This window comes from Nothobranchius furzeri, chromosome 18 (genome assembly GCF_043380555.1).
Source record: "Nothobranchius furzeri strain GRZ-AD chromosome 18, NfurGRZ-RIMD1, whole genome shotgun sequence".
Classification (NCBI taxonomy): domain Eukaryota; kingdom Metazoa; phylum Chordata; class Actinopteri; order Cyprinodontiformes; family Nothobranchiidae; genus Nothobranchius; species Nothobranchius furzeri.
Genome location: NC_091758.1, coordinates 16,819,858 through 16,845,803, shown reverse-complemented (window position 1 = coordinate 16,845,803; position 25,946 = coordinate 16,819,858). Strand labels below are relative to the sequence as shown.

Below are 25,946 nucleotides of genomic sequence, written 5' to 3'. Positions count from 1 at the left end.
ATGAACAGCAGTTAGAGATGGATCTGAAGGTGCTGTAAGAGATGGATCAAGATTGGGTATTTTCAGAAAAGGGTGAATTACACCGTTCTTTAAGTAAGCAGGGACCTGAACAGAAACCAGAGAAGCATTAATTATAGAGTACCAGGGACCAGTATAGGGACCAATGGACTGAAAAGCATTTTAAACGGAGAAGATAAACGGCTAAGATGTCGAGAAGGCATTCAGAAGTCTTCATAGTTAACTAGTTTGGCTGGCTCAGGTAAAGAAACAGGAGCAAAACTATCTACAATGATGGGCTGAGTTGGAGTTCAAGGTGTTATTAGACCCTCCCTCATTGTATGCTGGGTCTTCCTTTAGGTCTTCTCCCAGTTGGACGTACCTTGAAGGAGGGCATCCTAGCCATATGTCTGAGCCACCTCAACTGGCTCCTCTCAAGGTGGAAGAGCAGCAGTTGTTCTCCAAGCCCCTTCCAGATGGCCAAGCTTCTCATCCCATTTCTAAGGGAGAACACCCTTGTGGAGAAAACTCATTTTGGCCACTTGTATCCGCGATCTACTACCCAAAGCTTGTGACCATAGAGGAGGGTCTAAACGTAGATTGTAGACTACACCTAGAAATCCTGTTCATGAACGTAATGAACAGAATCTGTGATAAAGGACAGCTTTGGAAGAGTCTGGTTACTGCCCGCAATGCAGACCAAGCTCTGGCAGCAATCACACAGTGACAGAACAGCCCGTTTCAAGGGGCCTATCCCGAAGTACAACCTACAGGGTCCAGCGACATGGTCCACTGCCTTTCCCAAATCCACATATGTAGATTGGTTGGGCAAACTCCCATACACCCTGGAGGACCCCCCTAAGAGCATAGAGCTGCTCCAGTGTTCCACAGCTAGGACAAAAACCTGAATCCGAGGTTGTGTCTGTCAGGTGGGGTCTTGGACTCCTCTCTTCTCCTGGGACATCTTGTGATGCTACAACATCCCCGCCAGAGCTGGATTAATGCAACGGCAAAGTAGGCACATGCCTAGGGCCTGATTGGCTGGATGGGGCCCAGACAGAGGGACAAAATTAAAAATAAATAAATAAAAAATTAAATGTACAAATGTCCTATGATAGAATGTGTAGATAGGACTCCTAGCTACAGTTTATTTCAATATTTATTAACTAAAAATAGTGACAAAGTTTATCTTAACCATAGACTGTTACATTAGCTACGTCACAGGAGGGGGAGAAACGTCCTCCACTTATAATGATTGCTCAGAGTGAAGGGAGCTAGCATTGTCTCGTTACCCATCGTCTTCGTCACTGCCGCCGCTCCGCCCTCTCGGTCCGCCAGGCCACGCCTATTAATGTTGCAGTTTTTAAAATTGATACGTGGGTGGAGAAGGACTCTGAGGCACACTTGACCCGCTCTTTAATGCCAGCCCATGGCTGTAGCCTACAACTTGGGCGCCACCAAATTAAGGATGTCAGAGAAACGGTCAGTCAGAGCGGGACACAACAAAGCTAGCAGGTGTTTTTGAGTAGGCTAACCTTCACGATGCTTTCGAGTGCTGCAAAACGTAAAAAGAAAAAAATGAAGAGGAACAAAAGAAGAGACTGTCGGGCTATTCGGGCAGCCGTCCGACAGCTGTGAACCTGCTCAAGTTAGCAGAGCCAGAGGCCGGGCCCGAGCAAGACCCGGAGGAGACACGACCCAAAGACGCGGTGGAAGATGTGGCGGAAGACGCTGTAGCACCAACACCGTCAACATCAACGCAGTCACAGAAAGACGAACTGGAAGAACAGCAGCCAGCAAGAAGTGAGCCCAATATAGTCTTACAGCAGCCTGCTGCAACGAGGTAGCCTAGTGAACTAGACCAAATTCTAGCTTTGCAAAGTTTGGTCTAGGAACGCTCCACTGGAACCTCTGCAGCCCCAACAGCATTCTGGCTGGCCAATCACAGCTCTTTAGAGGGGTTTCAAACACATAAAGAGCTGTGATGGGCCAATCATAGTGCTCTTTCTGCTTAGTGAACAAATCACAGAGCTTTATCCGCTTTGTGGGCCAATCAGGGCACTCTTTATGCCTGGTGGGTGGGATGATGCAACAGAGTGAAACAAGAGTATGTCACATTCATTGTCCAGTGGAATGCGGAGATCATTTGAAAGACAACGGTAGAACCCGCCCCACAACCGAGAGCCGTCAATGGAGCGTTGCCAGACTAAATAATACATTTATTTAGTCTGGCTTGCCAGGTTAGCAACGAGGCTGAAGTAATCGGGAAACGGCTAAAGGGCCATTACACCCAATTTTGCTCTACTCTGACCATCTTTAATCTGCTCTAGCTCAAAACCTACAATAGCCACACTGTTCATACCTGTTCTAGATTATTCTACAATAATAGTAGATTGCATACAACCTTGTTTGGGATTTGTGAAACCTTTTCCTGATTTGTGAAACTTCAACAAACCCTGATTTATGCGTTTTTTCAGCATCTGGCAAACACTGGAACAGCTGTAGCTCAAGAAGTACAGCCCCTACACTGTTCAAACCTGTTCTACATTATTCTACTCTAATAGCAGATCAAATAAAACACAGCGTGGGACTCGTGAAACCTTTCCCTGATTTGTGAAACTTCAACAAAGCCTGATTTATGCGTTTTTTCAGCATCTGGCCAGCGATGGAACAGCGGTAGCTCAAAAACTACAACAGCCACACTGTTCAAACCTGTTCTAGATTATTCTGCAATATTAGCAGATTGCATGACTGCATTTTAATTATCAAATACAGTTGTTTAATGTTTTATGTCATCTTCTCTACAAAAATTTTGGGTAAAGGTCTTTCATTTTTATGGGATATCACTTAATGTAGCCTACGCATAAAAATCCTAACACATTTTTTTCATTTTCAAGTGGATTGAAGTGAGCCTTTGTGTTTAATAGTAGCAAGTGTTTTCATTATTACAGTATATTAAATTCACCACAATAAGAGTAGCTCATGTTCAACTCATGTTTACTCAAAAGCGAGTATCAATATTAAATCATTAGAATACACGTTTCATATGCATCCCATGAGAAAATTTTAAAATTCCTTAACATTTCTCACCTTACTATTCGAAGATGCATTAAAAGTACATCATACACACTTTAGCCAAATGAACGTCCATGTAGCTTCCAAAAGATATTCGTCAAGCGTGATCGTCTACTTCGCCGGAGGCCACACACAAATGTTTACTACCGTAACTGTTCGAACGTTTGCTCAACCTTCGTAATTCCAGTGGTTTCAGAAAGGTGACACTCCACGCTTTTCAGAGGTGCACGATACATTACAGTAGGTAATATGACAGAGTTCCTGCCTGAGGGACGGCCTGAGAGAACGCTGTTAGAACATTGGAGGAGCGGAGGAATTGTTTTGGAGGCGTATTTTCAAGATAGTCGGACTATCCGTGCTCGTTGACATGTGCTACTATGGAGCATGCGCAGACCAATTTTTTAAGTCTTTGTTGAAGTTTCACAAATCAGGGAAAGGTTTCACAAATCCCACACTGTGTTTTATTTCATCTGCTATTATTGTAGAATAATCTAGAACAAGTTTGAACAGTGTGGCTGTTGTAGTTTTTGAATTAGAGCAGATTAAAGATGGTCAGAGTAGAGAAAAATTGGGTGTAATGGCGCTTTAGCTGTTTCCCGAATCAGAAGCTATCTTCAGCCTTGTCCTGCTGCAAGGGTCAGCAGAGGCTGTCAGCAGGAGCCTCTAGACCCAGAAAGGGTGTTAACAAGCTACCCATATGATCCTGCAAAGTGGTACCAACCTGATGACAGGATGCGTGAGTACTTTGCACTAAACCACCCCTCTCAAAATATTGGATATTTTTCTGCATCACAGATGAAATCTTGAATTGCTTTACGCTCATTCAGGCTGTTATTGCCTCTGCTGAATCAGAAATTCAGTGTGGCTGGGCTCTCCCTTAGGGTGAGGGCCTCAGTCATCTGGTAAGGGGCTTGGAGGAGATCCGCTGCTCCTCCACATTAAAGCTTCTTTCCGGAGTCTTCCCCTTTCAGAAATGATGTATGATTTTTCAGAAATCCGTAAAAGTGATTATCTCATCATGTACTGTGATGAAATGTAAGTAATACATCTTTTTTTTCCCTAAGCACGCCCCCTGCCCCGCAGAGCTCCGTGCAATAGGAAACTGAGCGCCGACCAGAACTAACCAATAGCGTTAGACTACCGCTTACTTGCTTCAAATTTAAGGAATACCTCGGCTGATGCAGAGTTGATGAACTACAAGTAAGTCTCTAAGTATAAATATATGAAAATGAAAACACAAAATGACATGAGAGTAATACTCGTAAAACAACGTGTTTTAGCTCCGTTTGTCGGCTAAGAAGCACATTTATAAACAGAAACGTGAAGTCGCAATCTTAACCCTCCCACTGTCCTAATGGGTGTGACCCCGCGAGGAAAGTTGACCATTGAGCAGGGTTGATGGTTTATCCCTTGGGTCCACATGGCAGGGGTGAGGAGTGAGCACCACCTCACCCCTGCCATGTGGACCTCAAGGGATAAACCATCAACCCTGCTCAATGGTCAACTTTCCTCGCGGGGTCACCCATAAAAACAGTGGGAGGGTTATACAAACAGAGGAACAGTTTTTGTGTGATATGCTTGTCAGCCACTAGATGGTGCCATTGGATAAGAGAAATACTCCGGAAGGAAGCTTTAAGAGGAGCCAGTTGAGGTGGCTCGGCATCTCAAATCAAATCAAATCAAAGCTTTATTTATAAAGCGCCTTCCGCAACCCTGTCAGGAAGCCCAAGGCGCTGAACACTGTACAGTACAAAGTCAAATAAAGTGAATAAATCAGAAAATAAAAGCAATTCAAATTACAGATTACAAATTACAAAAAAGGTGAAACATTCTAGTAGAAGACAAATGTGTAAAACAAGGGAAAAATTGAACCAATGAAAACTGTGAGATAAAATCAACATAAATGACGGCCTAACTCAAATACATTCAGGGAACGCCAAGCGGAGGAGGTGTGTTTTTAGGCGGCTCTTGAAGACAGGCAGAGATGGGGACAGCCTAACTGAGGGTGGCAACTGGTTCCATAGTGACAGTGCTAGTACTGAGAAAGCCCGGTCCCCGCGAGTACGACACCTAGAACGAGAGACAGCGAGCAGGCCTTGGTCAGAGGAGCGCAGAGCGCGTGATGGGGAATGTCTGTTCAGGAGCGTGGCCAGATAGGGGGGAGCACCACCCTGGAAGAAATTAAAAACAAAGACGAGGAGTCTGAAGTGTGAACGATAGCGAACCGGAAGCCAGTGCTAGGAGGCCAGAACCGGACTGATGTGGTCCCGTTTCCTGGTCCCAGTCAGGAACCTGGCTGCGCTGTTCTGCACAACCTGTGCAGGCTGTGCAATCTGATTAGGCTGCCTCCTGAACGCCTCCATGGTGAGGTTTTCTGGACACGTCCAACCGTGAGGGGACCTAAAGGGAGACCCAGGACACACTGGAGGAACTATTCATTTTTTATTTTTATTATTAATATTTTTTTTATTTCATTCTTAAAAAAAAAACTAAATGAGCTAATACACCTTATAATCAACTGACCGCTTGTTGTCATTAGTTAGAGACTAATGATTCTTGTTGCTTTTTTGTAAAATCAAAACTGGATTAGTGCACGTTTTATACGTAGTTCCCAGATTTCAATGGAACAATCAGATTATTATATAACAGACAGAATGCATTACTATTCAAAGACTTCTTTACTTTGTGTAATATAGCAATCACTTTAGCCATTTAGTTTTTATACCATTATGTGGCTTCCAGGAAATATTAATAAACAATGACCCCTAAAAACTTAATTTATCTCACTCTATCAATGGTAATTCCTTCTATAGCCAGTGAAATATCCATATTTATTCCTCTTTGATTAAATACCATAAAATTAGTTTCATGGTATTTAGACTATGTCTCTCACCTGGCTAGGGAACACCCTGGGATTCCCCTGGAAGAACTGGCCCAAGTGGCTGGGAAGAGGGAAGTCTGGGCTTCTCGACTTAGGCTGCTGTCCCTGCGACCCGACTCCAGAGAAGCAGAAGAAAATGGATGGATGGATATTTTAAACACTTTGGTAGACTTATTAGCAGATTCCTCTGGAACACTAAACGCCCCAGACTGAAGTTTTCGAAGTTGCAACGGCTGGTAGATCAGTGCAGGTTTGGGATTCCAAACCTGCTGTTTTATTATGCATTTAGTCTCAGATATCTTGTGCACTGAAGCCTACGCCCTAGGAGGAGCGATGATGTGCAGTTTGGAGCCAAGAGACAAAGGATGCTGGTGGGCGCCGTACTTAGCTATAGCCTGGACTGGGGCAAGATCTCGCTTGCTCCTCTGGCCTGGAGTGAGTGAGGAGTAGCGCACAGATGGACACTCCATGGTGGTCCTTGGCCTGAACCAAGAACCACAGAGTGGCCAGGGGAGGTTCATACTAGCCCCTGGGTAAACAGAGCCACAGTGATGGTGTGGGAGCACCTGGAGGAGCGTCTATGCTCTGGAGTACCTTGGGGGGTAGAAGGGCTTTACATTATTCATGTTTTAATTCGTTTGTGTTTTTGCAGCCGAGGTTCCCAGTGGATGTGGCGGTCACACTGCAGTCATGGCATCTCCAGTTTTTGTGTGTCTTTTGGTTTGCAGCACTGTGTGTGTATGTAGCGTGTGTGGCACAGCAGGTGACATGGTGGTGGGTGGACTTGCCACTGGCCTGTGGGGGGCCCCACTCTACTGGTAAGCCTCGGCTCTAAGCTTTTATGGTTTTTAAATCAGTCTTAAACTGATTTTGTTTTAACCTTCTCTTTTTATATTGTAATAAATTATTACTTTAACACCCTGGAAAAAAACTCAACTTCTTGGGCAAAAATGCACCTACATGCCTCAGCGTAACTTTAAAACAAATTCCTTGGGTGAAATTCCCGAGGTGGCGTTGTTTTATTAAAATAAACTTAATCCCTCGTATCGTCACCATGCCAAACTGAGAAGGCGTTTGATCAGATGGAGTGGGACTACCTCTTTGAGACACGCTTGTATCCTAGATAAAATTGCTATATTCCTCTCTGTTGGCAGCTGTCCACACCAATAACACTATGTCAGATTATTTCTAATTGGAACTGTATTACTAGGCAAGGATGCCCATTGTCACCTCTTCTATCTGCAGTTGCTATTGAGCCTTTGGGTATTACCATGAGGCAGCACCCAGATATAGAATTATTTCACATCTGGGATCTACTCATAGTTTCTGGCTTTATATGGCATAATAGATGCCTGAGAACCAGGAAAAAGGTGTTGCAATTACCCCGTCATAGGGCTGGGCAATAAATCGAAAATTTATCTTTATTGAAATTTCTAACTCTTATCCAGATGACCATGAGTCACGTAAAAATGTGACTCAACATGATACACGTGACAGCCCCATCTAATGGACAACTTTTATTTCTGCGCTTACCCATAGTTATCGTCCATTTATCGTTAACGAGGTGAAATCCTAACTAGATCATGATATTGATTTTAGGCCATATCGCCCAGCCCAACCCCGTAACATGGGAGGCATGGCATTTCCTAATTTTATGTATCGTCACTGGGCTTCTAGTGTTCTGGCTGAGGAAGGATGTTGTGAGTTGGGTGGCTGTGGACAAAGAGCTTTGCTTGTTGCTAGTTCTTCTATAGCTTTATACTCAGCCAATCCCATTGTTGTTCAAACAATTAAGATCTGGAATCAATAGGCGATCTCTCTCGTCTCGTCTTCCTCCGCTTATCCGGGTCCGGGTCGCGGGGGCAGCATCCCAACTAGGGAGCTCCAGGCCGTCCTCTCCCCGGCCTTGTCCACCAGCTCCTCCGGCAGGACCCCAAGGCGTTCCCGGACCAGATTGGAGATGTAACCTCTCCAACGTGTCCTGGGTCGACCCGGGGGCCTTCTGCCGGCAGGACATGCCCGAAACACCTCCCCGGGGAGGCGTCCAGGAGGCATCCTGACCAGATGCCCAAACCACCTCAACTGGCTCCTTTCGATCCGGAGGAGCAGCGGTTCTACTCCGAGTCCCTCCCGAATGTCCGAGCTCCTCACCCTATCTCTAAGGCTGAGCCCGGCCACCCTACGGAGGAAACTCATTTCGGCCGCTTGTATCCGCGATCTCGTTCTTTCGGTCATTACCCAAAGCTCATGACCATAGGTGAGGATTGGGACGTAGATCGACCGGTAAATCGAGAGCCTGGCTTTCTGGCTCAGCTCCCTCTTCCCCACGACAGATCGGCTCAGCGTCCGCATCACTGCAGACGCCGAACCAATCCGCCTGTCGATCTCCCGATCCCTCCTACCCTCACTCGTGAACAAGACCCCGAGATACTTAAACTCCTCCACTTGAGGTAGGACCTCTCCCCCGACCCGGAGGTGGCAAGCCACCCTTTTCCGGTCGAGAACCATGGTCTCAGATTTGGAGGTGCTGATCCTCATCCCAGCCGCTTCACATTCGGCCGCGAACCTACCCAGCAAGAGCTGAAGGTCAGAGCTGGATGAAGCTAGGAGGACCACATCATCCGCAAAAAGCAGAGACGAGATTCTCCTGCCACCAAACTCGACACACTCCACACCACGGCTGCGTCTAGAAATTCTGTCCATAAAAGTGATGAACAGAACCGGTGACAAAGGGCAGCCCTGGCGGAGTCCAACCCTCACTGGGAACAGGTCCGACTTACTACCGGCTATGCGGACCAAACTCACGCTCCTCTGGTAAAGGGACTGAATGGCCCTTAACAGAAAGCCACCCACCCCATACTCCTGGAGCGTCCCCCACAGGGTGCCCCTGGGGACACGGTCATAAGCCTTCTCCAAATCCACAAAGCACATGTGGATTGGTTGGGCAAACTCCCATGCCCCCTCCATCACCCTTGCAAGGGTATAGAGCTGGTCCACAGTTCCACGGCCAGGACGAAAACCACATTGCTCCTCCTCTATCTGAGATTCAACTATCGATCGGACCCTCCTCTCCAGTACCTTGGAGTAGACCTTTCCAGGGAGGCTGAGGAGTGTGATCCCCCTATAGTTGGAACACACCCTCAGGTCACCCTTCTTAAAGATGGGGACCACCACCCCGGTCTGCCACTCCCTAGGAACTGCCCCCGATGACCACGCAATGTTGTAGAGACGTGTCAACCATGAAAGCCCTACAACATCCATAGCCTTGAGATACCCAGGACGAACCTCATCCGCCCCCGGGGCTCCGCCGCTGTGTAGCTGTTTGACTACCTCAGCAACTTCTGCCCCCGAGATCGGACAGTCCATCCCCAGGCCTCCCAGCTCTGGTTCCTCCTCGGAATGCGCATTGGTGGGATTGAGGAGCTCCTCAAAGTATTCCTTCCACCGTCTGGCTATAGCCTCAGTTGACGTCAGCAGCTCCCCATCCCCACTGTAAACAGTGTGAGCGAGTTGCTGCCTTCCTCTCCTGAGGCGCCGGACAGTTTGCCAGAACCTCTTTGGAGCCGATCGATAGTCTTTCTCCATGGCCTCACCAAACTCCTCCCACGCCCGAGATTTTGCCTCGGCAACTGCCACTGCTGCACCCCGCTTGGCTATCCGGTACCTGTCTGCTGCCTCCGGAGACCCACAGACCAGCCACGCCCTGTAGGCCTCCTTCTTCAGCCTGACGGCTCCCCGAACCTCTGGTGTCCACCAGCGGGTACGGGGGTTGCCACCACGACTGGCACCGGCCACCTTACGACCACAGCTAGCAACAGCCGCCTCGACAATCGCAGAGTGGAACAAGGCCCACTCGGACTCAATGTCCCCCACTGCTCTCGGGACGTGGTCAAAGCTCTGCCGGAGGTGGGAGTTGAAGACCGTCTTGACAGGTTCTTCTGCCAGGCGTTCCCAGCAGACCCTCACTATGCGTTTGGGTCTGCCAGGTCTACGCGGCATGTTCCCTTGCCATCTGATCCAACTCACCACCAGGTGGTGATCAGTTGACAGCTCCGCCCCTCTCTTCACTCGGGTGTCCAAAACATACGGCCACAGGTCAGATGATACGACTACAAAATCTATCATCGACCTGTGACCTAGGCTGCCCTGGTACCAAGTGTACCGGTGGGCATCCTTATGTTCGAACATGGTGTTCGTTATGGCCAAACTGCGGCTTGCACAGAAGTCCAATAACAAAACACCGCTCGAGTTCTGATCAGGTGGGCTGTTCCTCCCAATCACACCCCTCCAGGTCAAGCTGTCGTTGCCCACGTGAGCATTGAAGTCCCCCAGCAGGACAATGGAGTCCCCTGATGGAGCACTATCTAGCACTCATCCCAGGGACTCCAAAAAGGGTGGGTACTCTGAACTGATATTTGGCCCATAAGCACAAACAACAGTCAATAGGCGATCTTTTGGTTTAATTTGATGAAAAGCCTCATTTAAGTCATCCGTGTCCGATGAGGCCTTTAATGGATGGGCTGCTATCCATACAATCTCTCTATGGCCTATAGTGAATTTACCTCCTTTGAACAAATGGTGGCTGCATTTCCTAGCCACAAATCATAGTTCTTTAGGTATTTAAACCTGGGACACTTTGTGAAATCCAACTCTGAATGTTTTCCCTTGTGCCCATCTCAGTCTCTTCTCGATGAAACGTTAGATTACCGGACTAGAAGGGTTTCGAATAAGCTTTACACCTGGCTCAGCCCACACCACTGGACCAGTCTGGATGTATAGAAAGAGAAATGGGAGCTGGACCTGGGTTTGCAGATGAGGTTTGGCACAAGATTCTAAGGAACATTCACAAGTTCTCGATCTGTGTGAGAGACGTGTCATCCAGTTTAAAATGGTGCACTGTTTACATCGGTCCAAAGACAAAGCATCTAAAATCAAGCCAGACTTGGACCCGACGTGAACTTCGCAGACGATCGCCCATTACGCTTCTTTACACGTTTGCAGTGGTATTGGGAGCCTACTTTTGATCCCGTTATTAGCTTCTTTTAAAACTTGCCATCTACACATAAGAGCCTTTTGCTGGCTAATAGACCCATTCTTTCCAAATGGAAGGACTCTCACTCTCCAGCCACTGGGTCGCAGAGATGATGTTCCATATCCACCTGGAGAAAATCAGGAACACTTTATGGGACACATTGAACAAATTTTATTGTTTCTTTTATTTCTTTCATGAGATTGTAATAGCATTTAGATTTAGTGTCACTTTGTCACCTGTTTTGTTTGTTTTCTGTTTTAAAGGTTCATCCAGTGTAGCCAGGTGGGTGGTGAGGTTGTTTTATGTGGTTCGTTCTAATTAAATATGTTGTAAAAAATAACCTTGTTAAAAAAACGGAAACAAGAAGTCTTAATCATCTCTTTAAAGGAAATTTTTTTTAATTTTGTCCTTTCCTGAGAGTATAAACCAGCAGCATCAGTGGTAAAACTCCTCTTGTGCTAGTTTCAGAGGAAAGGGCAGGGAAAGCAGATTCCATAAAAACATTATTCAAGAAATTTTAAGATTTTTTGAAGAGAGTGGAAATGCAAAAAAAAAGATTGAAAAGCAAATAAACTAGAAAACAACAAACCAACTAATTGAAAATGACTGTTAATGTGAATCTTTATTAATAAGTCAAACATATAAAATACAACCCCCCCCCCCCCATTTAAAAAGCACTACTTTAACTACCACTCCCAATCACCAGCTTCACTTCCCCGCCTGCTGAGCCTGACGACGCAGCAGCACATAGATCTTCTCTTTGATCCAGTCCTTGTTGTACGGCTGGTACGTCTGCGTGTCGGCGCGATACCTGAGGAACCAACGTGGGTGCTTATTACAGCTCTTCATAAAGGCTGAATAACACTTTGTTTTAATCAAACTCACACCAAACAGCTGAGGTCAGCCAGGTCATCGATGAAGTCAAACAGCTGGCTGATGTCGTACGTTATCGACGGACTGTTGGGGTTCATTCTCTTTAAATGCTCCTCATACATCTTACACACACCTGTACAGGAGACACAAAACACAACTACTAATGGAAGTCAAAAAAACTAAAGGTTTGTTGGTCTTCAGTGAGTGTATCGCTTTCCAGTTTTCACCTGTTTGTGTAACCTGTCTGAATTACTTCTGATGAGTTTCTGGACTTTGGTTCTTTTAAACCCTTTTGAACTGGAAAGAGCCTGTTTGAACAGTTTACCAGCTTGGACTTTTATCATGAACAGATTTTAGCAGTGGCTCAAAAGGAAAGAGCATTTGGCCACTGATGGGAAGGAGAGCGGTTTGATCACCGGCCCCAGCTAGCAACACGTCCAGGTATCCTGGGACAAGAACCCTGAAAGTGGATCTGTAGGTACATAGAGTCATGTGTTGCTGTACATTACTGTGTAAAGGTTTTAAGCAGGTGTGGAAAAATGCTGTGAACAGAGGACAATTTCAAAAATGGAAGTGTTAATCAGTAGTTTTAATCTATCAAAAAAACAGTGAATGAACAAAAGATGAACCTAAATCAAATCAATAGTTGGTGAGACCACCCATTGAATTCAAAACAGCATCAGAACTTCTAGCTACACTGGTAGGTTTATCCAAACACCAAGAGCCTATTTCATCATGGTGGCAAGTCAAGGTAATAACGCCGCCACAATGTGTCTTTTGAAAGTACTGTGGTGGCTCCATTGTTTTATGAAAGATGCTTTGGAGAACTAAACACAGATCTTCTGAACCAGCTCAGTGGCGTAGTGGTAGAGTCTGGGACGTAATTTTGGGGGGGGACGGGTGGGACATGTCCCCCCCACTTTTTCAAAAGGCAGTTTTGGTCCCCTGCACTTTTTTCCGTCCAAAAACAATGTTACGCTCCATTAAATGGATTTGGTTGAGCACTAGGACCGAAACGGAAACCGGTTTCCTATTAGACCCGCCCAAAAGCTAATCTATTGGCTCTGCTGATACTTGCTAACGTATTATTGGCTGTTGCTGCTGTCACTCAAGTTGTAAACAGTCAGAACGTGCTCACGTTGTTTTGCTAGTTTGGAGCCGCTAGGGAACACCGGTACTGAGTCACATCGTCAACTAGACGCTGTGTAATATCAGAGCTCAGCTCAGCTTCCATTACATAACATTTGAATAAGTGTTCATTTGTGAGTCTTTGGTAGTTAGGCACAGCCAGGAGGCAGCATGTCAAGAAAACGAAAAGTGGATATAAGAGACTTCTTTCAAAGTCAAAACGTAAGTTGGAACATGTGACAGACCTGCATTAAGCTCAGACTCACCTCCTCCTTCACACACATACTCAAAACTAACTTTTACAAACTCATCTCCTCCACATAACTGACTCCTCAGACACAATTTGTTCGTATTATTATAATTATTTTTTCATTATTATTACTATTATCATCATAATTATTATTAACTAGTAGTAGTAGAAGTGTAACTTCAAAACTTTTATCATTTAACTTTATTGTAAACTTATCTATTGCAATGTATATTTTCACATTAAAAAGCTCTGAAAAATGAACAGTATCATCATTGTCAACAGATTTTTTTAAGCTTAATGTCAAAGATGTACACTTTTCATTAGATTTATCTTATTTTTTCCATTTATTTTTTGTGTGTTGAAATGCAACAACTGTTTAAACACTTTTAAGGGAAAAACATATTTAATATGTTTTTATACACTCAAATGTTAGGGTGATGATCATGTGTAAAACATTAGTTCAGCATGTCCTCTAACACAGCAAATGAACAAACGGCCAGATCTCAGGAGGGACCGTTTATGTATAAATAATTTTTATACTTTTGACTAGGCCTGGGAAAGTAACACATTTTGCTGGACGATATTTTGTCCAACAAATTGTTGATGATAAACGATATCATTGTCAACATTATCTAGACCAAAATAACCACTAATATAATGTTAATATATCATAATAATGCAAGTACGCCCTTTAAAATGCAACAAATAAACCTTCATTTAACATTGAAATGTCCAGAACCAGAACTTCTAAATGAATAAAAATAACAAACAAAAATTGAATAAAAAAGGAATCTCACTCCCTGTTAGAAAATGTTGCACCAAAAACAATAAAAAAAGACCAAAAACAATAAATACAATGGCCTATCCATTGTCAACAGCCAAAACTGCACTTCAATAATGATAATAAATAAAAATAATAATAGAGTTGTACATTTTTTAACTTTGATATGTATGTATATATATATATATATATAGATATAGAGGATGGAAAAATTATTGAGATGGGTAAGTGACGTGTCAAGGGGTCTTTACATAACACCCCCCACCCCAAATCTGCACAAGCCTGCTGTGTCCCCCCCACTTCTGAAATCAAAATTTCGTCCCTGGGTAGAGTGTCCGCCCTGGGACTGGGAGATCAGGACCCAATGCCTCTCCCGAGTGCAGCCACAGCTGCAGCTCACCGCTCCCCTCCATGGGGATGGGTCAAATGCAGAGATGAATTTCACCAGTGTGTGATGATGACTATGGGACTTTGACTTTCCTCACATTCTTCTGTTTCTTCATGTAATCCCAGAAACACTCCATGATCAGGGCTCTGTGAGGACCAAACATCACTTCCAGGACTTCTCAGTGTTTCCCTTACATAGGTGTAGCCCTGAAATCCCAGCGCCACGCCTACAAGATCCCAATTTTTATTGATTTTTTTTTGCGCCGTTTCCCAAAGAAGCAGCGGGAACTACTCTGTTGTTGCTTGTGATCACAGCCGGCAGGCAGCAAGGAGGAGGAGGAGGCAGGGCAGGGAGGTTACAGCTAGGGATGAGCTGGATACTCATTTCAGACTAGTATCCGGCACGGAAAAAGCATTTTTGAAGAATACGAGCATACGACTTCTTTCAAAAAAGCACTTAGCGACAAATCTGGCGACATTTCTGACCCCCCTCAGCTACTTTGGCTACAACTTTGTAGCCAACTTTACCTGCAGATTAGCGATGCATCTGAAGCGACAGGACCGTCCTTCCTTCCAGAGGATCAGAAAGAAAACGATCTGCGCATGTGCAAGCAGCATGATCACGCTACCCCCGTTGGCCAATCAAACCTTTCGTGGGTTTTCACAAGTCCATTATTTGAGATAGCCACCGGAGCTACATAAAGGGCGACCGCTCCTTCTGCCATACTGCCGCATTTCGGCAGCTGAGCTCGGCTGGCACCAGCGTCGCACTCACACATGGTTTCTTCCACCACTTGTGGTGCATTCAAGGAACATTGGAACTCTGATGAGTTCAATAAGGTAGCACATTTAAAACTTTTATAAAAAACAGAATAATACTGTAAGACGAACACCTCAGGTCATTGGCAGTTTGCATGCAACGTTTCTGAATACTAAATACGGCCTGCTTCTTTTCACACAAAAGTACTAAAAACAACAAAACCAAACAAAAATAAGAAAAGATATATTATCTGTTAGGTCAATATATAGCACTGAATCACAACAGAAGAATACATCTCAAGGCACTTGAAAACTACAAGAGAAAATTCATTTTAATTCAATCATACATACATTCCTATCAATTTAATATTTTTGTGTTTACGAGTTCCATTCTCTTCAGACAAAATAGAAATATTCCTTCCATTTTTTTGTGCCATCTTTCCTTGATGTTTTAAAGGCTGCTGTTTTGTATTCTATGGGGTTTTTATTTTAATAAAATATAAAACAATTAAATAATATTTTAAATAAAATCACGTGAGTTTTATTTGATTTACTCTACAAGAACGGTGATGTCATCACGCAAACCAGATTACGTTGTATGCAAATTAGCACGTGACGTCATCTGGCGACATCTAGCGACTTTTGGGGGGAACTTCAGCTTCTTTCAGTCAAAAACAGTTGGCAACACTGAGCTCAGTCCATCCTCCCATCCACGCACACGCACACACACACACACACACACACACACACACACACACACACACACACACACACTAACGGATCTCTCTGTGCTTGCTTCACTGTTGCTCACGTTTCTTCAGCTCGCCTCTTTTTCGGTTGAATATTTAAAGTTACTTTTTTCGTAACGTACGTGGTGCATTTGACAAGACAGAGCTGAAAACGGTTCGTGCATGCGACGGTCACTGCCTCCGCTCCGGTCAGGTTTTTTTTTTTTAATTATTTTAACACTCTCTCCCCCCCCTCTCTCTCTCTCTCTCACACACACACACACACACACACACACACACACACACACACACACACACACACACACACACACACACACACACACACACACACACACACACACACACACACACACACACACACACACACACACACACACACCTCAATCAACATTGTTTTGTTTAACTGTGTGTGGGAAAAATACCAACAACGTTAGGAAAAAATCGGTTTACTCAAATTAAAATAAAATGGTTCTAGTATTTCATATTTCCTAGTTCCTACTGCATGAGTTCAGATGCATTTATTCATGCACTTAAACATTAATGTTCTGATTTTACTGAAAAACTTGTTCTATAATAGTTTCTTTACTATTGTGATCAAAAATATTTAATCTCAGTTCTGAGGCTGCTCTGTAAATAGTTTTCAAATAAGCAATACACACATAGCAACTTCTGATCAATCCATATCAATTTTAGACTTAAAATAATATATTGATGTAAACCACACCCACTAATTTACAAATAATAAATAAGAGGTGCATTCATCTGTGTATCTCCTTTGATCCGCATTAGTGATATTTTCAGCACCAGAACAATGAAGCAAAGAAACAGATTCCTGAGTTTGTTAGTAATTTTATTTATTAGGTGCATCTGATCTGTTCTATTTTTCTCTGAAATGAGATCAAATCAGTGCTTCTATGGGTTGTCTCCTCTCTGCACTAGAAACATTTACTTTATTATAATGTTCACTGTAATGCATCTTGATGTTCTTAACAAAAATTAAATCAAAGATATGGGTCCGTAATGCCAAATATGTAAATTTGTGTTTCAGTCATTTTTATACTGGCTTAAAAATACTTCAGTAAGTCTACTAAGCAGGGGTGTAGAAGGTGTTTAAAAGGGCCAGCCCAGTAATGATCTTGGACCAAAATAAAGGGGGCAGAAAGTCAAATAAAGGGGGCAGAAGGAGATGTTTTTTCCAGACGCCAAGAAAAATTAAATGCCAACCCCCTCTCCAAAGTGTGTCACTGAGGGTTTAAAACAAAATTATTTTTGTGCAAATATTGGTGTATTCACCTTTAATACTAGTTATTAAAATACAGCAGTTGCTGGATTGGTGCAGTTCAAAGTGGAGTGCATCAAATAAAACAATATTAACATAAAAGTGAGACGTGTCATACCCCTACTAGTTGAGACTACAGTTTCCTGGTCGATACACCAACAACATTTCCCGTCGTGAGCCAAGATGGGTGGGTCCATGAATGTTCAATGAGAGTGAGACGTAGATCTGCCAAGATTTTCTAATCCCTGTGTTTCACCGCCTATTTTCTGTCAGAAGCTAATGCAGGAGGTAGGTGTAGGAGACTATTTTCATGTTCAGCCTGCATGAAAAACAGCGACATTACAATCAGAAATAATAAAAATGTTTTTTCAGTGAAGTTGAACTTTAACCATAAGCAGGAATGAGACTCATAATTTCCCATTTTTACAGTGATAAACCCCATCTCTGGGTGGGGCTAGTAGCAGCTCCTCTAAGGGTTGTCACGTTGGGAAATTTTCACCTCACAGTTATTGTGACCAAACTTATCACAGTTTTCAGCATTATTGCGGTATTTTTTTTTTAAACCGGTTACACTTTCAGACAACTAAATGTCCTCAGTTTGTGTTTAATTTTTGCCAAAAATGTGTTATTTTGTAGAGGTGTGAATCTTCACTTGTCTCCCGATTCGATTCGATTACGATTATTGGGTCAACGATTCAATTCGATTCGATATCCCGATGCATCACGATGCATCACGATTATTTCATATTGATTTGTTTTCATCGATAAATAGAAGATGTCAGATAACTGCTTTTTATTTTTTTTTATATCTAAAACGTAATTGACACAACCTGCCATCCCTCAAAAGCTCTCCATTCACAACAGGTTAGGACAAAACATTTTAAACATTTAAGAAGATTTAACAAAGTAAAACATCTGTTTCCTCGTTCAGCACCACGCCTCAGGCTGAGAAAAACACGCTTTGCAAAAACTCACAAAATCTAAAAAGTACTGAAAACCTACAGGACACATACAGGTGCTGGCCAGTAAATTAGAATATCATCAAAAGGTTGAAAATATTTCAGTAATTCCATTCAAAACGTGAAACTTGTACATTATATTCATGCAATGCACACAGACCAATGTATTTCCAATGTTCATTACATTTAAATTTGATATTCATAAGTGACAACTAATGAAAACTCCAAATTTGGTATCTCAAAAAATTAGAATATTCTGAAAAGGCTGAATATAGAAGACACCTGCTGCCACTCTAATCAGCTGATTTACTCAAAACACCTGCAAAGGCCTTTAAAAGGTCCCTCAGTCTTGTTTTGAAGGCACCACAATCATGGGGAAGACTTCTGACTTAACAGCTGTCCAAAAGACAATCATTGACACCTTGCACAAGGAGGGCAAGACACAAAAGGTGATTGCTAAAGAAGCTGGCTGTTCGCAGAGCTCTGTGTCCAAGCACATTAACAGACAGGCGAAGGGACGGAAAAAATGTGGTAGAAAAAAGTGTACAAGCTCTAGGGATAACCGCACCCTGCAGAGAATTGTGACGACAAACCCATTCAAAAATGTGGGGGAGATCCACAAAGAGTGGACTGCAGCTGGAGTCAGCGCTTCAAGAACCACCACGAGGAGACTCATGAAAGACATGGGATTCAGGTGTCGCATTCCGTGTGTCAAGCCACTCTTGAACAAGAAACAGCGCAAGAAGCGTCTCGCCTGGGCCAAGGACAAAAAGGACTGGACTGATGCTGAGTGGTCCAAAGTTATGTTTTCTGATGAAAGCAAGTTCTGCATTTCCTTTGGAAATCAAGGACCCAGAGTCTGGAGGAAGAGCGGAGAAGCACAGAATCCACGTTGCATGAGGTCCAGTGTAAAGTTTCCACCGTCAGTGATGGTGTGGGGTGCCATGTCATCTGCCGGTGTTGGCCCACTCTGTTTCCTGAGGTCCAGGGTCAATGCAGCCGTCTACCAGGAAGTTTTAGAGCACTTCATGCTTCCTGCTGCTGACCAACTTTATGGGGATGCAGACTTCACCTTTCAACAGGACTTGGCACCTGCACACAGTGCCAAAACCACCAGCACCTGGTTCAAGGACCATGGTATCCCTGTCCTTGATTGGCCAGCAAACTCGCCTGACCTTAACCCCATAGAAAATCTATGGGGTATTGTGAAGCGGAGGATGCAATACGCTAGACCCAACAATGCAGAGGAGCTGAAGACGACTATCAGAGCAGCCTGGGCTCTCATAACACCTGAGCAGTGCCACAGACTGATCGAGTCCATGCCACGCCGCATTACTGCAGTTATTGAGGCAAAAGGAGCCCCGACTAAGTATTGAGTGCTATACATGCACATTCTTTTCATGTTCATTCTTTTCAGTTGGCCAACATTAGAGAAACAAACATTTTTTCATTGGCCTTTAGAATATTCTAATTTTCTGAGATACCAGATTTGATGTTTTCATTGGTTGTCACCTATAAATATCAAATTTAAATGTAATAAACATCGGAAATACATTGGTCTGTGTGCATTGCATGAATATAATGTACAAGTTTCACGTTTTGAATGGAATTACTGAAATATTTTCAACCTTTTGATGATATTCTAATTTACTGGCCAGCACCTGTAATGTAATAATAAAATACATAATGGGTTCATAAATGAGTGTTTAATGTCTCTGAGCAGCTCTAGAGTCAAATATTTATGCCACAGTTCAAGGATGTCAGAAATGACACCAAATGAAATGTTTGACTTAGTTTGTTATTTTATTTGAACCCAGTGGTTCGTTTCTGAAATGTTGGAGAATGAATCAAGTTCTGTTTGATGCAGAAAATAATAAAACAGAAAACAAATTCTACACTTCCAATAATATTTAAGATGTGTGTTTTATTCTTTCTGATAATAACACCAGCAGAAGGCTGTGGGCTGGATTAGGATTAAATTACCCAGATGATGGATCTCCTTCACTAACCAGCTAACTACAAACCTTTCCACTAACCTGTCCTGTGTGACCCTCACCCTGTAACCCTCGTGTCCATGCTGTCTCTGGAGGAGCAGATAGGAGACAGACCTCCTGTAACTTAAAATGAACCAAAGCTTCCTCCCAGTTTCTCTTTAAGATGAGTTTAACATCAGTTTATCTTCATGACACAAAATAATAAAGTGGAACAAGAACTTCTATTTCTCTCTCCTTTTAACTTCTCCGTGTCCCTAAATAAAAGAGACAGACGATCACGCTGCAGCCGCTGTCACTGACCCCGCCCCCTCCCCAAGACCGGCTCTCCCTACATTACAACAAGCAGTCTGACTTGAGCGCTTCCAGGAGAAATAATAATTAAATTATGAAAATAATAACGCGTGTTTGGAGGAGCGTCCTCCGATCGTCTCTCTGAGCAGACAGTGTCTCTCTCTCTCTCTCTGTCGCTGATCGAGCGAGCGGAGCGCGCCGCACGACAACCGCTCAATTAACATAATTCACGGCCCAAATCCAACAGAACCGGTCGGGCTGATTCGGTTCCGGTTTGGTCTCGGGTGACAACTCTAGCGCTCAGCCCTGCAGTACCACATTAAGGCGGAGGTAAATGTGGAGGACGCTCACTCTGACAGATTTGGATCTGCGCTGGTGCCGCCATTAAAAAAAACAAAACTACATTCCACTATAATCGATTATGGCGTACTCTTCTACGATGCAGAATCGTTTATGTCCGCATCCCGATGCATCGATTATTTGATTATTTTCCTCAGCTCTATTATTTTGTAATTATATTGTTTATTTATTTACATTTTCCCCTTTAGTCTTTAAAGAGCAAGTAACGTCTAAATTAACTTTTTTTTGCTGATGAACTGTATAAATGAGTGTCTAATAGTGTTTTAAATGTGTGCATTCTTTATTTTAGCATTTTGGTGCATTTTCTTTAAAAATTAAAAATTCTGTCTAAAAACCACAGTAATGCGCCACCTTCAGCTGAAAACATAGAATTTGAGTCATTTTGAATAAATTTTAGCCAATGGCTAAAGAGTAAAGTACTACGTAAACCAGTAGAGTACTACGTAGCAACTCCGTGCCAAAGTTATAAAAGCAACGAGCGTCTCGGCCACGCCCTGTGGCGAGTGGGAGTTGGATTTGCAAGCGAGCATAGGAGGTCAGCGGTAGTTCAGCATTAGCATATAGCATTAGCATATCCTAGTCTTTAGCATATCTTTTAGTGTTATAAATACTTATTTAGTGTTAGATTTGGCTGTTGGATATTGTAGTTTAGTTAGTGTTTGGCTGTTAGTGTAATTGGGAAAGTATTTCGGGTTTAGTGTTCCATATCGTCTTAGTATTGGTGAGTAGGTGTAGTGTAGTATGCTTGCGGTGACTCTGGGCATTTTACCCGCGATTCTGCACGCCTCCGTTTGAAGAGGGAGGCTGTGCCCACCGTGGCTCTTCCGCGATTTAGATGCAGCCCACCGACTCTGCTCCCCCACCACGGCGGGCTCCAGTCTGAGGTGAGTCAGCTAAATAAACGTTTTAACATCTTCTAAAGACAATTCCCTACCTAAATGCAAAGTCTGAGAGACGTGGTTCACTTCCTTTAGCTAGTCAGTCGGCAATTCTGCAACAGTGGCTCTAACTGACGCAGCACTTGACAGACAGCATTACAGCGTGAAATCCAGCTTGTGAACAGGTTCTGTAAGGAATTCTGTTCAGGAGGTCGCATTTCAGGCTCTCCACATCATATGTGACTGACTTTTACGTTATAATGATCACACACTAGGAATGTTATAAAGCGCCTATATAGGACAGTTTCTTTTGTATATTATCTGACTTTATAAACTCCCAACAACAATGTGCTTCTATTTTTTTTCAGGCTAAATCTACCCAAGACACTGGCTGTCAGACTGATTTAGCTGCATGAATGTACTTGTCCAGACTGATGTGAAACCTTCCCTGTAGCAAAGGTGAATTATTTTTAATAATCTTCAATGTAAACATTTTATTATCACCTTCTAGTTTTAATTTGTTTTACAGATTATTTTTACACGTGATTTTATGCTCTTTTAAACATTTATAAATGTGCTGCTTCTTTGTTTTTACATAGCCAGCCAGAATGGAGTTCACAGCCGCAGTGTGTCTGGTGACCCACGGGGACCATGATGGAAATTCATCTTCCAGAAGGTCCCAGAGCATCCAGACCCCCTGAAAAGACCAAGATGTGAGGTGTCTGCTGTTGATTCCAGCTTCCACCTCAGTGACAGTGCAAGCTCAGTGAACTGTTCAAGGTTAAAAAAAAATTAAAACATTTCAGAATTTTTAAGATATTAACAATTAAATAAGTATGTGATTACATCATGACGGAGGCTACTGATTCTGCCCCTGTGACACTTGGTGGTGACGTGTGAGCTGATTCTCCTGGAAAATAACTTTTACATTAAATATTTTGTTTTTGCTATCAAAAGTAAATTAACTAATAACCTGCATTATTGCAAGACACTCAGCAAAATATGGACTCTACACCATGAGGCATGCACACATTAATATTCTATAAGAGCACATAAGGTGAGCAACACCACATATTGTACACTGTCCTGAATTTGTTTTCTTTCTGCATCTCATTAGCCTGGCTGATCACCTGATAACCCCTGTCATCTGGTTATGACAGCATGAGGATGTCCTCACACACCTGTAACCTATCAGCTCATCCTGCTGAATAGAGAGAGAAGAGACCACACCACATCTCCTGTTCCTGGAAAGCCTTCAGCCATCCTTCGATGACTGAGAACCTCCATCAGCTCTGTCTCCTGTCTGCCTACAATTATTATAATAAATATTGTGTTTGACAAGTTTTTTGTGCTGCCAAATATCTCATTTAGATTCCAGTTTTGATATTTTAATGGATATTTATAAATTACATTGAATATCACATTTTTGTTGCATGTTTAACTAGCTATTGTGATTAATTAAACTAGCACCTCACTGTTAAAAGCTCGTTCTAATTTCAAGCATGTTTAAGTATTTATGGACATGAACAAAAACAGGAAATATATAAATTGAGATTTATTTAATTAATATAACAAATAAGGGGGAAAGAGTCATTGAAAGGCACATTCTTCTGGAAGTTCCTGATCCTGAGGACACCAGCAGAGACCAGCTGCAGACACCAGAGGACCTAGAACCAAGAGAGCAGCTGTTATCAGTAAATAAATAAAGAAATCAGGGCAGTTTTAGTGGGCTGAACACATTACAGAATAATTTTCTCATGGGGTATTTTCATAACTTTATATGCAGCAGACTGTAACTTGAGCCCAGAGCTACCGGAGAGCTGCTATCCAGCATGTTTCAGTGGATTTTCCTGCTTTAACAGGTTAGATAAGCTGTTAAGCAGCTCAGCTATTTGTTGCTGATTAAAACCAGGTGTGCTGAAGCAGATAAACCTCTAAAACATGCTGAATACTAGCTTTTTAGGGCCGTGGAGACAAACCCTGCAGCTAATCCAATGCTATGGCTAACGGCTACTTACCTTTCAGAGGTGATTCTGTTGGGTCGGTTCTGGGAGTTTCAGGCAACTCACAAGCTCAAAACAATAAGACTCAGGTCCGGTTGTCTCCTCCAAATAGACTTGGTCCCTTTCTTCTCGAGTGTCTGTGTAAGGAGGGGGAGAAACGTCCTCCACTTCTAATAACTGCTCAGAGTGAAGGGAGCTAGCTTCGTCTAGTTAGCCATCGTCTTCGTCACTGCCGCGGCTCCGCCCTCTCGGTCCTCCAGGCAACGCCTACTAATGTTGCATTTTTTAAAATTGATACGTGGGTGGAGAAGGACTCCGAGGCTCAATTGACCCGCTCTTTAAAATACCAAAATTTGCCCATAGCTTATTTTGTTTGTTTGATGTCATCATTTAAAAAATATGAGATCAGATGATACTCAGCAATCAAGTAGCCTTCTAATCAATTACTTTTTTACCCTTGGGTAATTTCTTGGACAGCCACTTTTACTTGAGTAAAATGTGTTGAAGTAGTGCTGCTCTTACTCGAGTACAGTTGTTGGCTACTCTACTCAGCCCCGCCTATGGATCAGGGGCGCACAAACTGTTTCCCTCAGTGGGGCAAAATAAAAATATTTATCTTCCACTCCTATTTATTATTTCCTGGTGTGTTCTTGGTTGTTTCGAGGGTATTACACATACTAATTATAGCACCAGAAACATGTTATATTTACGGAAACCTAAATAAAACCTCGATATCAGAACAGTTGTCTTCAATTTGTGTCCTTCCAATGAGATTTGCAGATTTGGGAAAAAGTCATCAGGCAGTAATCATTGTTAAATTCATAATAATGCAGCGAGAGTCAATCTATTGCATTGGTGACTAACTCTTATCTGCCTACTGGGAGACCCGTAATGCATAGTGTCATTTCAATCTGGGGTTGTCCGTGGCACGGTTTATATGCTGGCAGTGGGTGCTATGGCTGCACTATAAGGCAACTCGTTGCATTCTCACTCAACCCAAAGTCCTCACATCATGCATTTAAATAAAGTGCTAACGTTAACTTGCCTTGCATTGACTGTAGAGTTGTAGGTGATGGTCACGCAGATGTGTCATGAGATTTGATGTATTGTGGCCTTTTGCAGACATTTTTTCCTGCACGTGCTGCAAACAGGATCGTCGTCTTTCAGCTTTAGCTTCAAGAAAGTTTTGGTTGCAAACTAGAAAGCGAGCATGTGCGGCACCTTCAGCCGCACATGATACGGTGGCTGGTATGGGTCACCGTGCCTATACTGCGGCCACGGTAATCCACCGAGATAATATATCTTTTTTAAAAAACAAGATGGTTATTATTATTGACACCATTTTTACCGGGGTTTACCGCTACACCCGTTACCGTGACATCCCTAGCTCTTCTCTAGTGACAAAGCCCTGAAATGGCTCAATCTGGAAAGTACTGAAAATATAAACGAAAGAGGTGGTGAGGTAACTTTATGAAAGGGATTATGCAAGGAAAAACTGCTATGAACATGTTTTGTATCGAACATTGAAAAACTGTAACTGTAAAAAATTCATATGTTCCCTTTTAAAGCTTTCAGCTTCTAAGTGGGATTATTATAGCACTAGAATCAGTTCATCCTTAACTTACCCTCCATGCACTCGTTGACCGACTCATAATCAGCATATGTCCGCCCTTCAGGCCTCTTCGTGGGCTGAACCAGCAGAATAGTGTGAGACTGGAAGAAAAAAACAAAAACAAATCTATTCTATGATTTTTAGAAGACAGGAAAAGATTCTGGGGAGAATTACAACCACCAATAACACGTGACCATCTTTAGTAAAATGCTGTAAAATGACGGAAATGTCAGTAAAATGTTGAATTTTTATCCGTAATTATTAAATAATAACTCAATCACGCGTGTTTAAGGACAAAATATTGAAATAAAATGAAAACTAACTATCATATTTTAGAGCCCGTTTAACAATAAAACTGTTGTTATGTCTGTGTCGGTTCTGCTGATAGCAGCTAAATATGCCTCCATCCACCCTGTAAAGTTAGCGAACGCATTCTAAAGAATATAAAAACAAAAACAAGAATCTAACGAAATATTCTAGATTAATAATTAAATATAAATATAAATTAAATATAAATCTACCATGCTTTCAGACGCTTTCCACTCGTCTTTGGTTGAATTCCTCAGACGTTTGCTCCGTCCGAGAGATTTGACCTTTCTCCCGGAAGCACAACTAGTCAACAATCATTTTTATTTTATCTTATGTTTGGTTACTTTAA

At 42.9% G+C, this 25,946-nt stretch overlaps 1 protein-coding gene and 1 long non-coding RNA gene across 2 annotated transcripts; both read right to left on the bottom strand.

Annotated features, from left to right (window-relative positions):
• Positions 1-11,601: 11,601 nt before the first annotated feature.
• LOC107391855 (ERH mRNA splicing and mitosis factor) lies at positions 11,602-25,941 on the bottom strand. The gene is made up of 4 exons (XM_015969323.3): positions 25,810-25,941; positions 25,302-25,389; positions 11,871-11,991; positions 11,602-11,796 (listed from the first exon to the last, which is right to left on the bottom strand). Exons 1-4 carry the CDS (start codon positions 25,810-25,812, stop codon positions 11,694-11,696), a joined length of 315 nt encoding a protein of 104 aa, XP_015824809.1. The 5' UTR covers positions 25,813-25,941; the 3' UTR covers positions 11,602-11,693.
• On the bottom strand, positions 23,218-23,824 carry LOC139063919 (uncharacterized). Its single transcript, XR_011517234.1, has 2 exons — positions 23,692-23,824; positions 23,218-23,340 (listed from the first exon to the last, which is right to left on the bottom strand). It is a non-coding gene; the product is annotated as an uncharacterized lncRNA (long non-coding RNA).
• Positions 25,942-25,946: the final 5 nt, after the last annotated feature.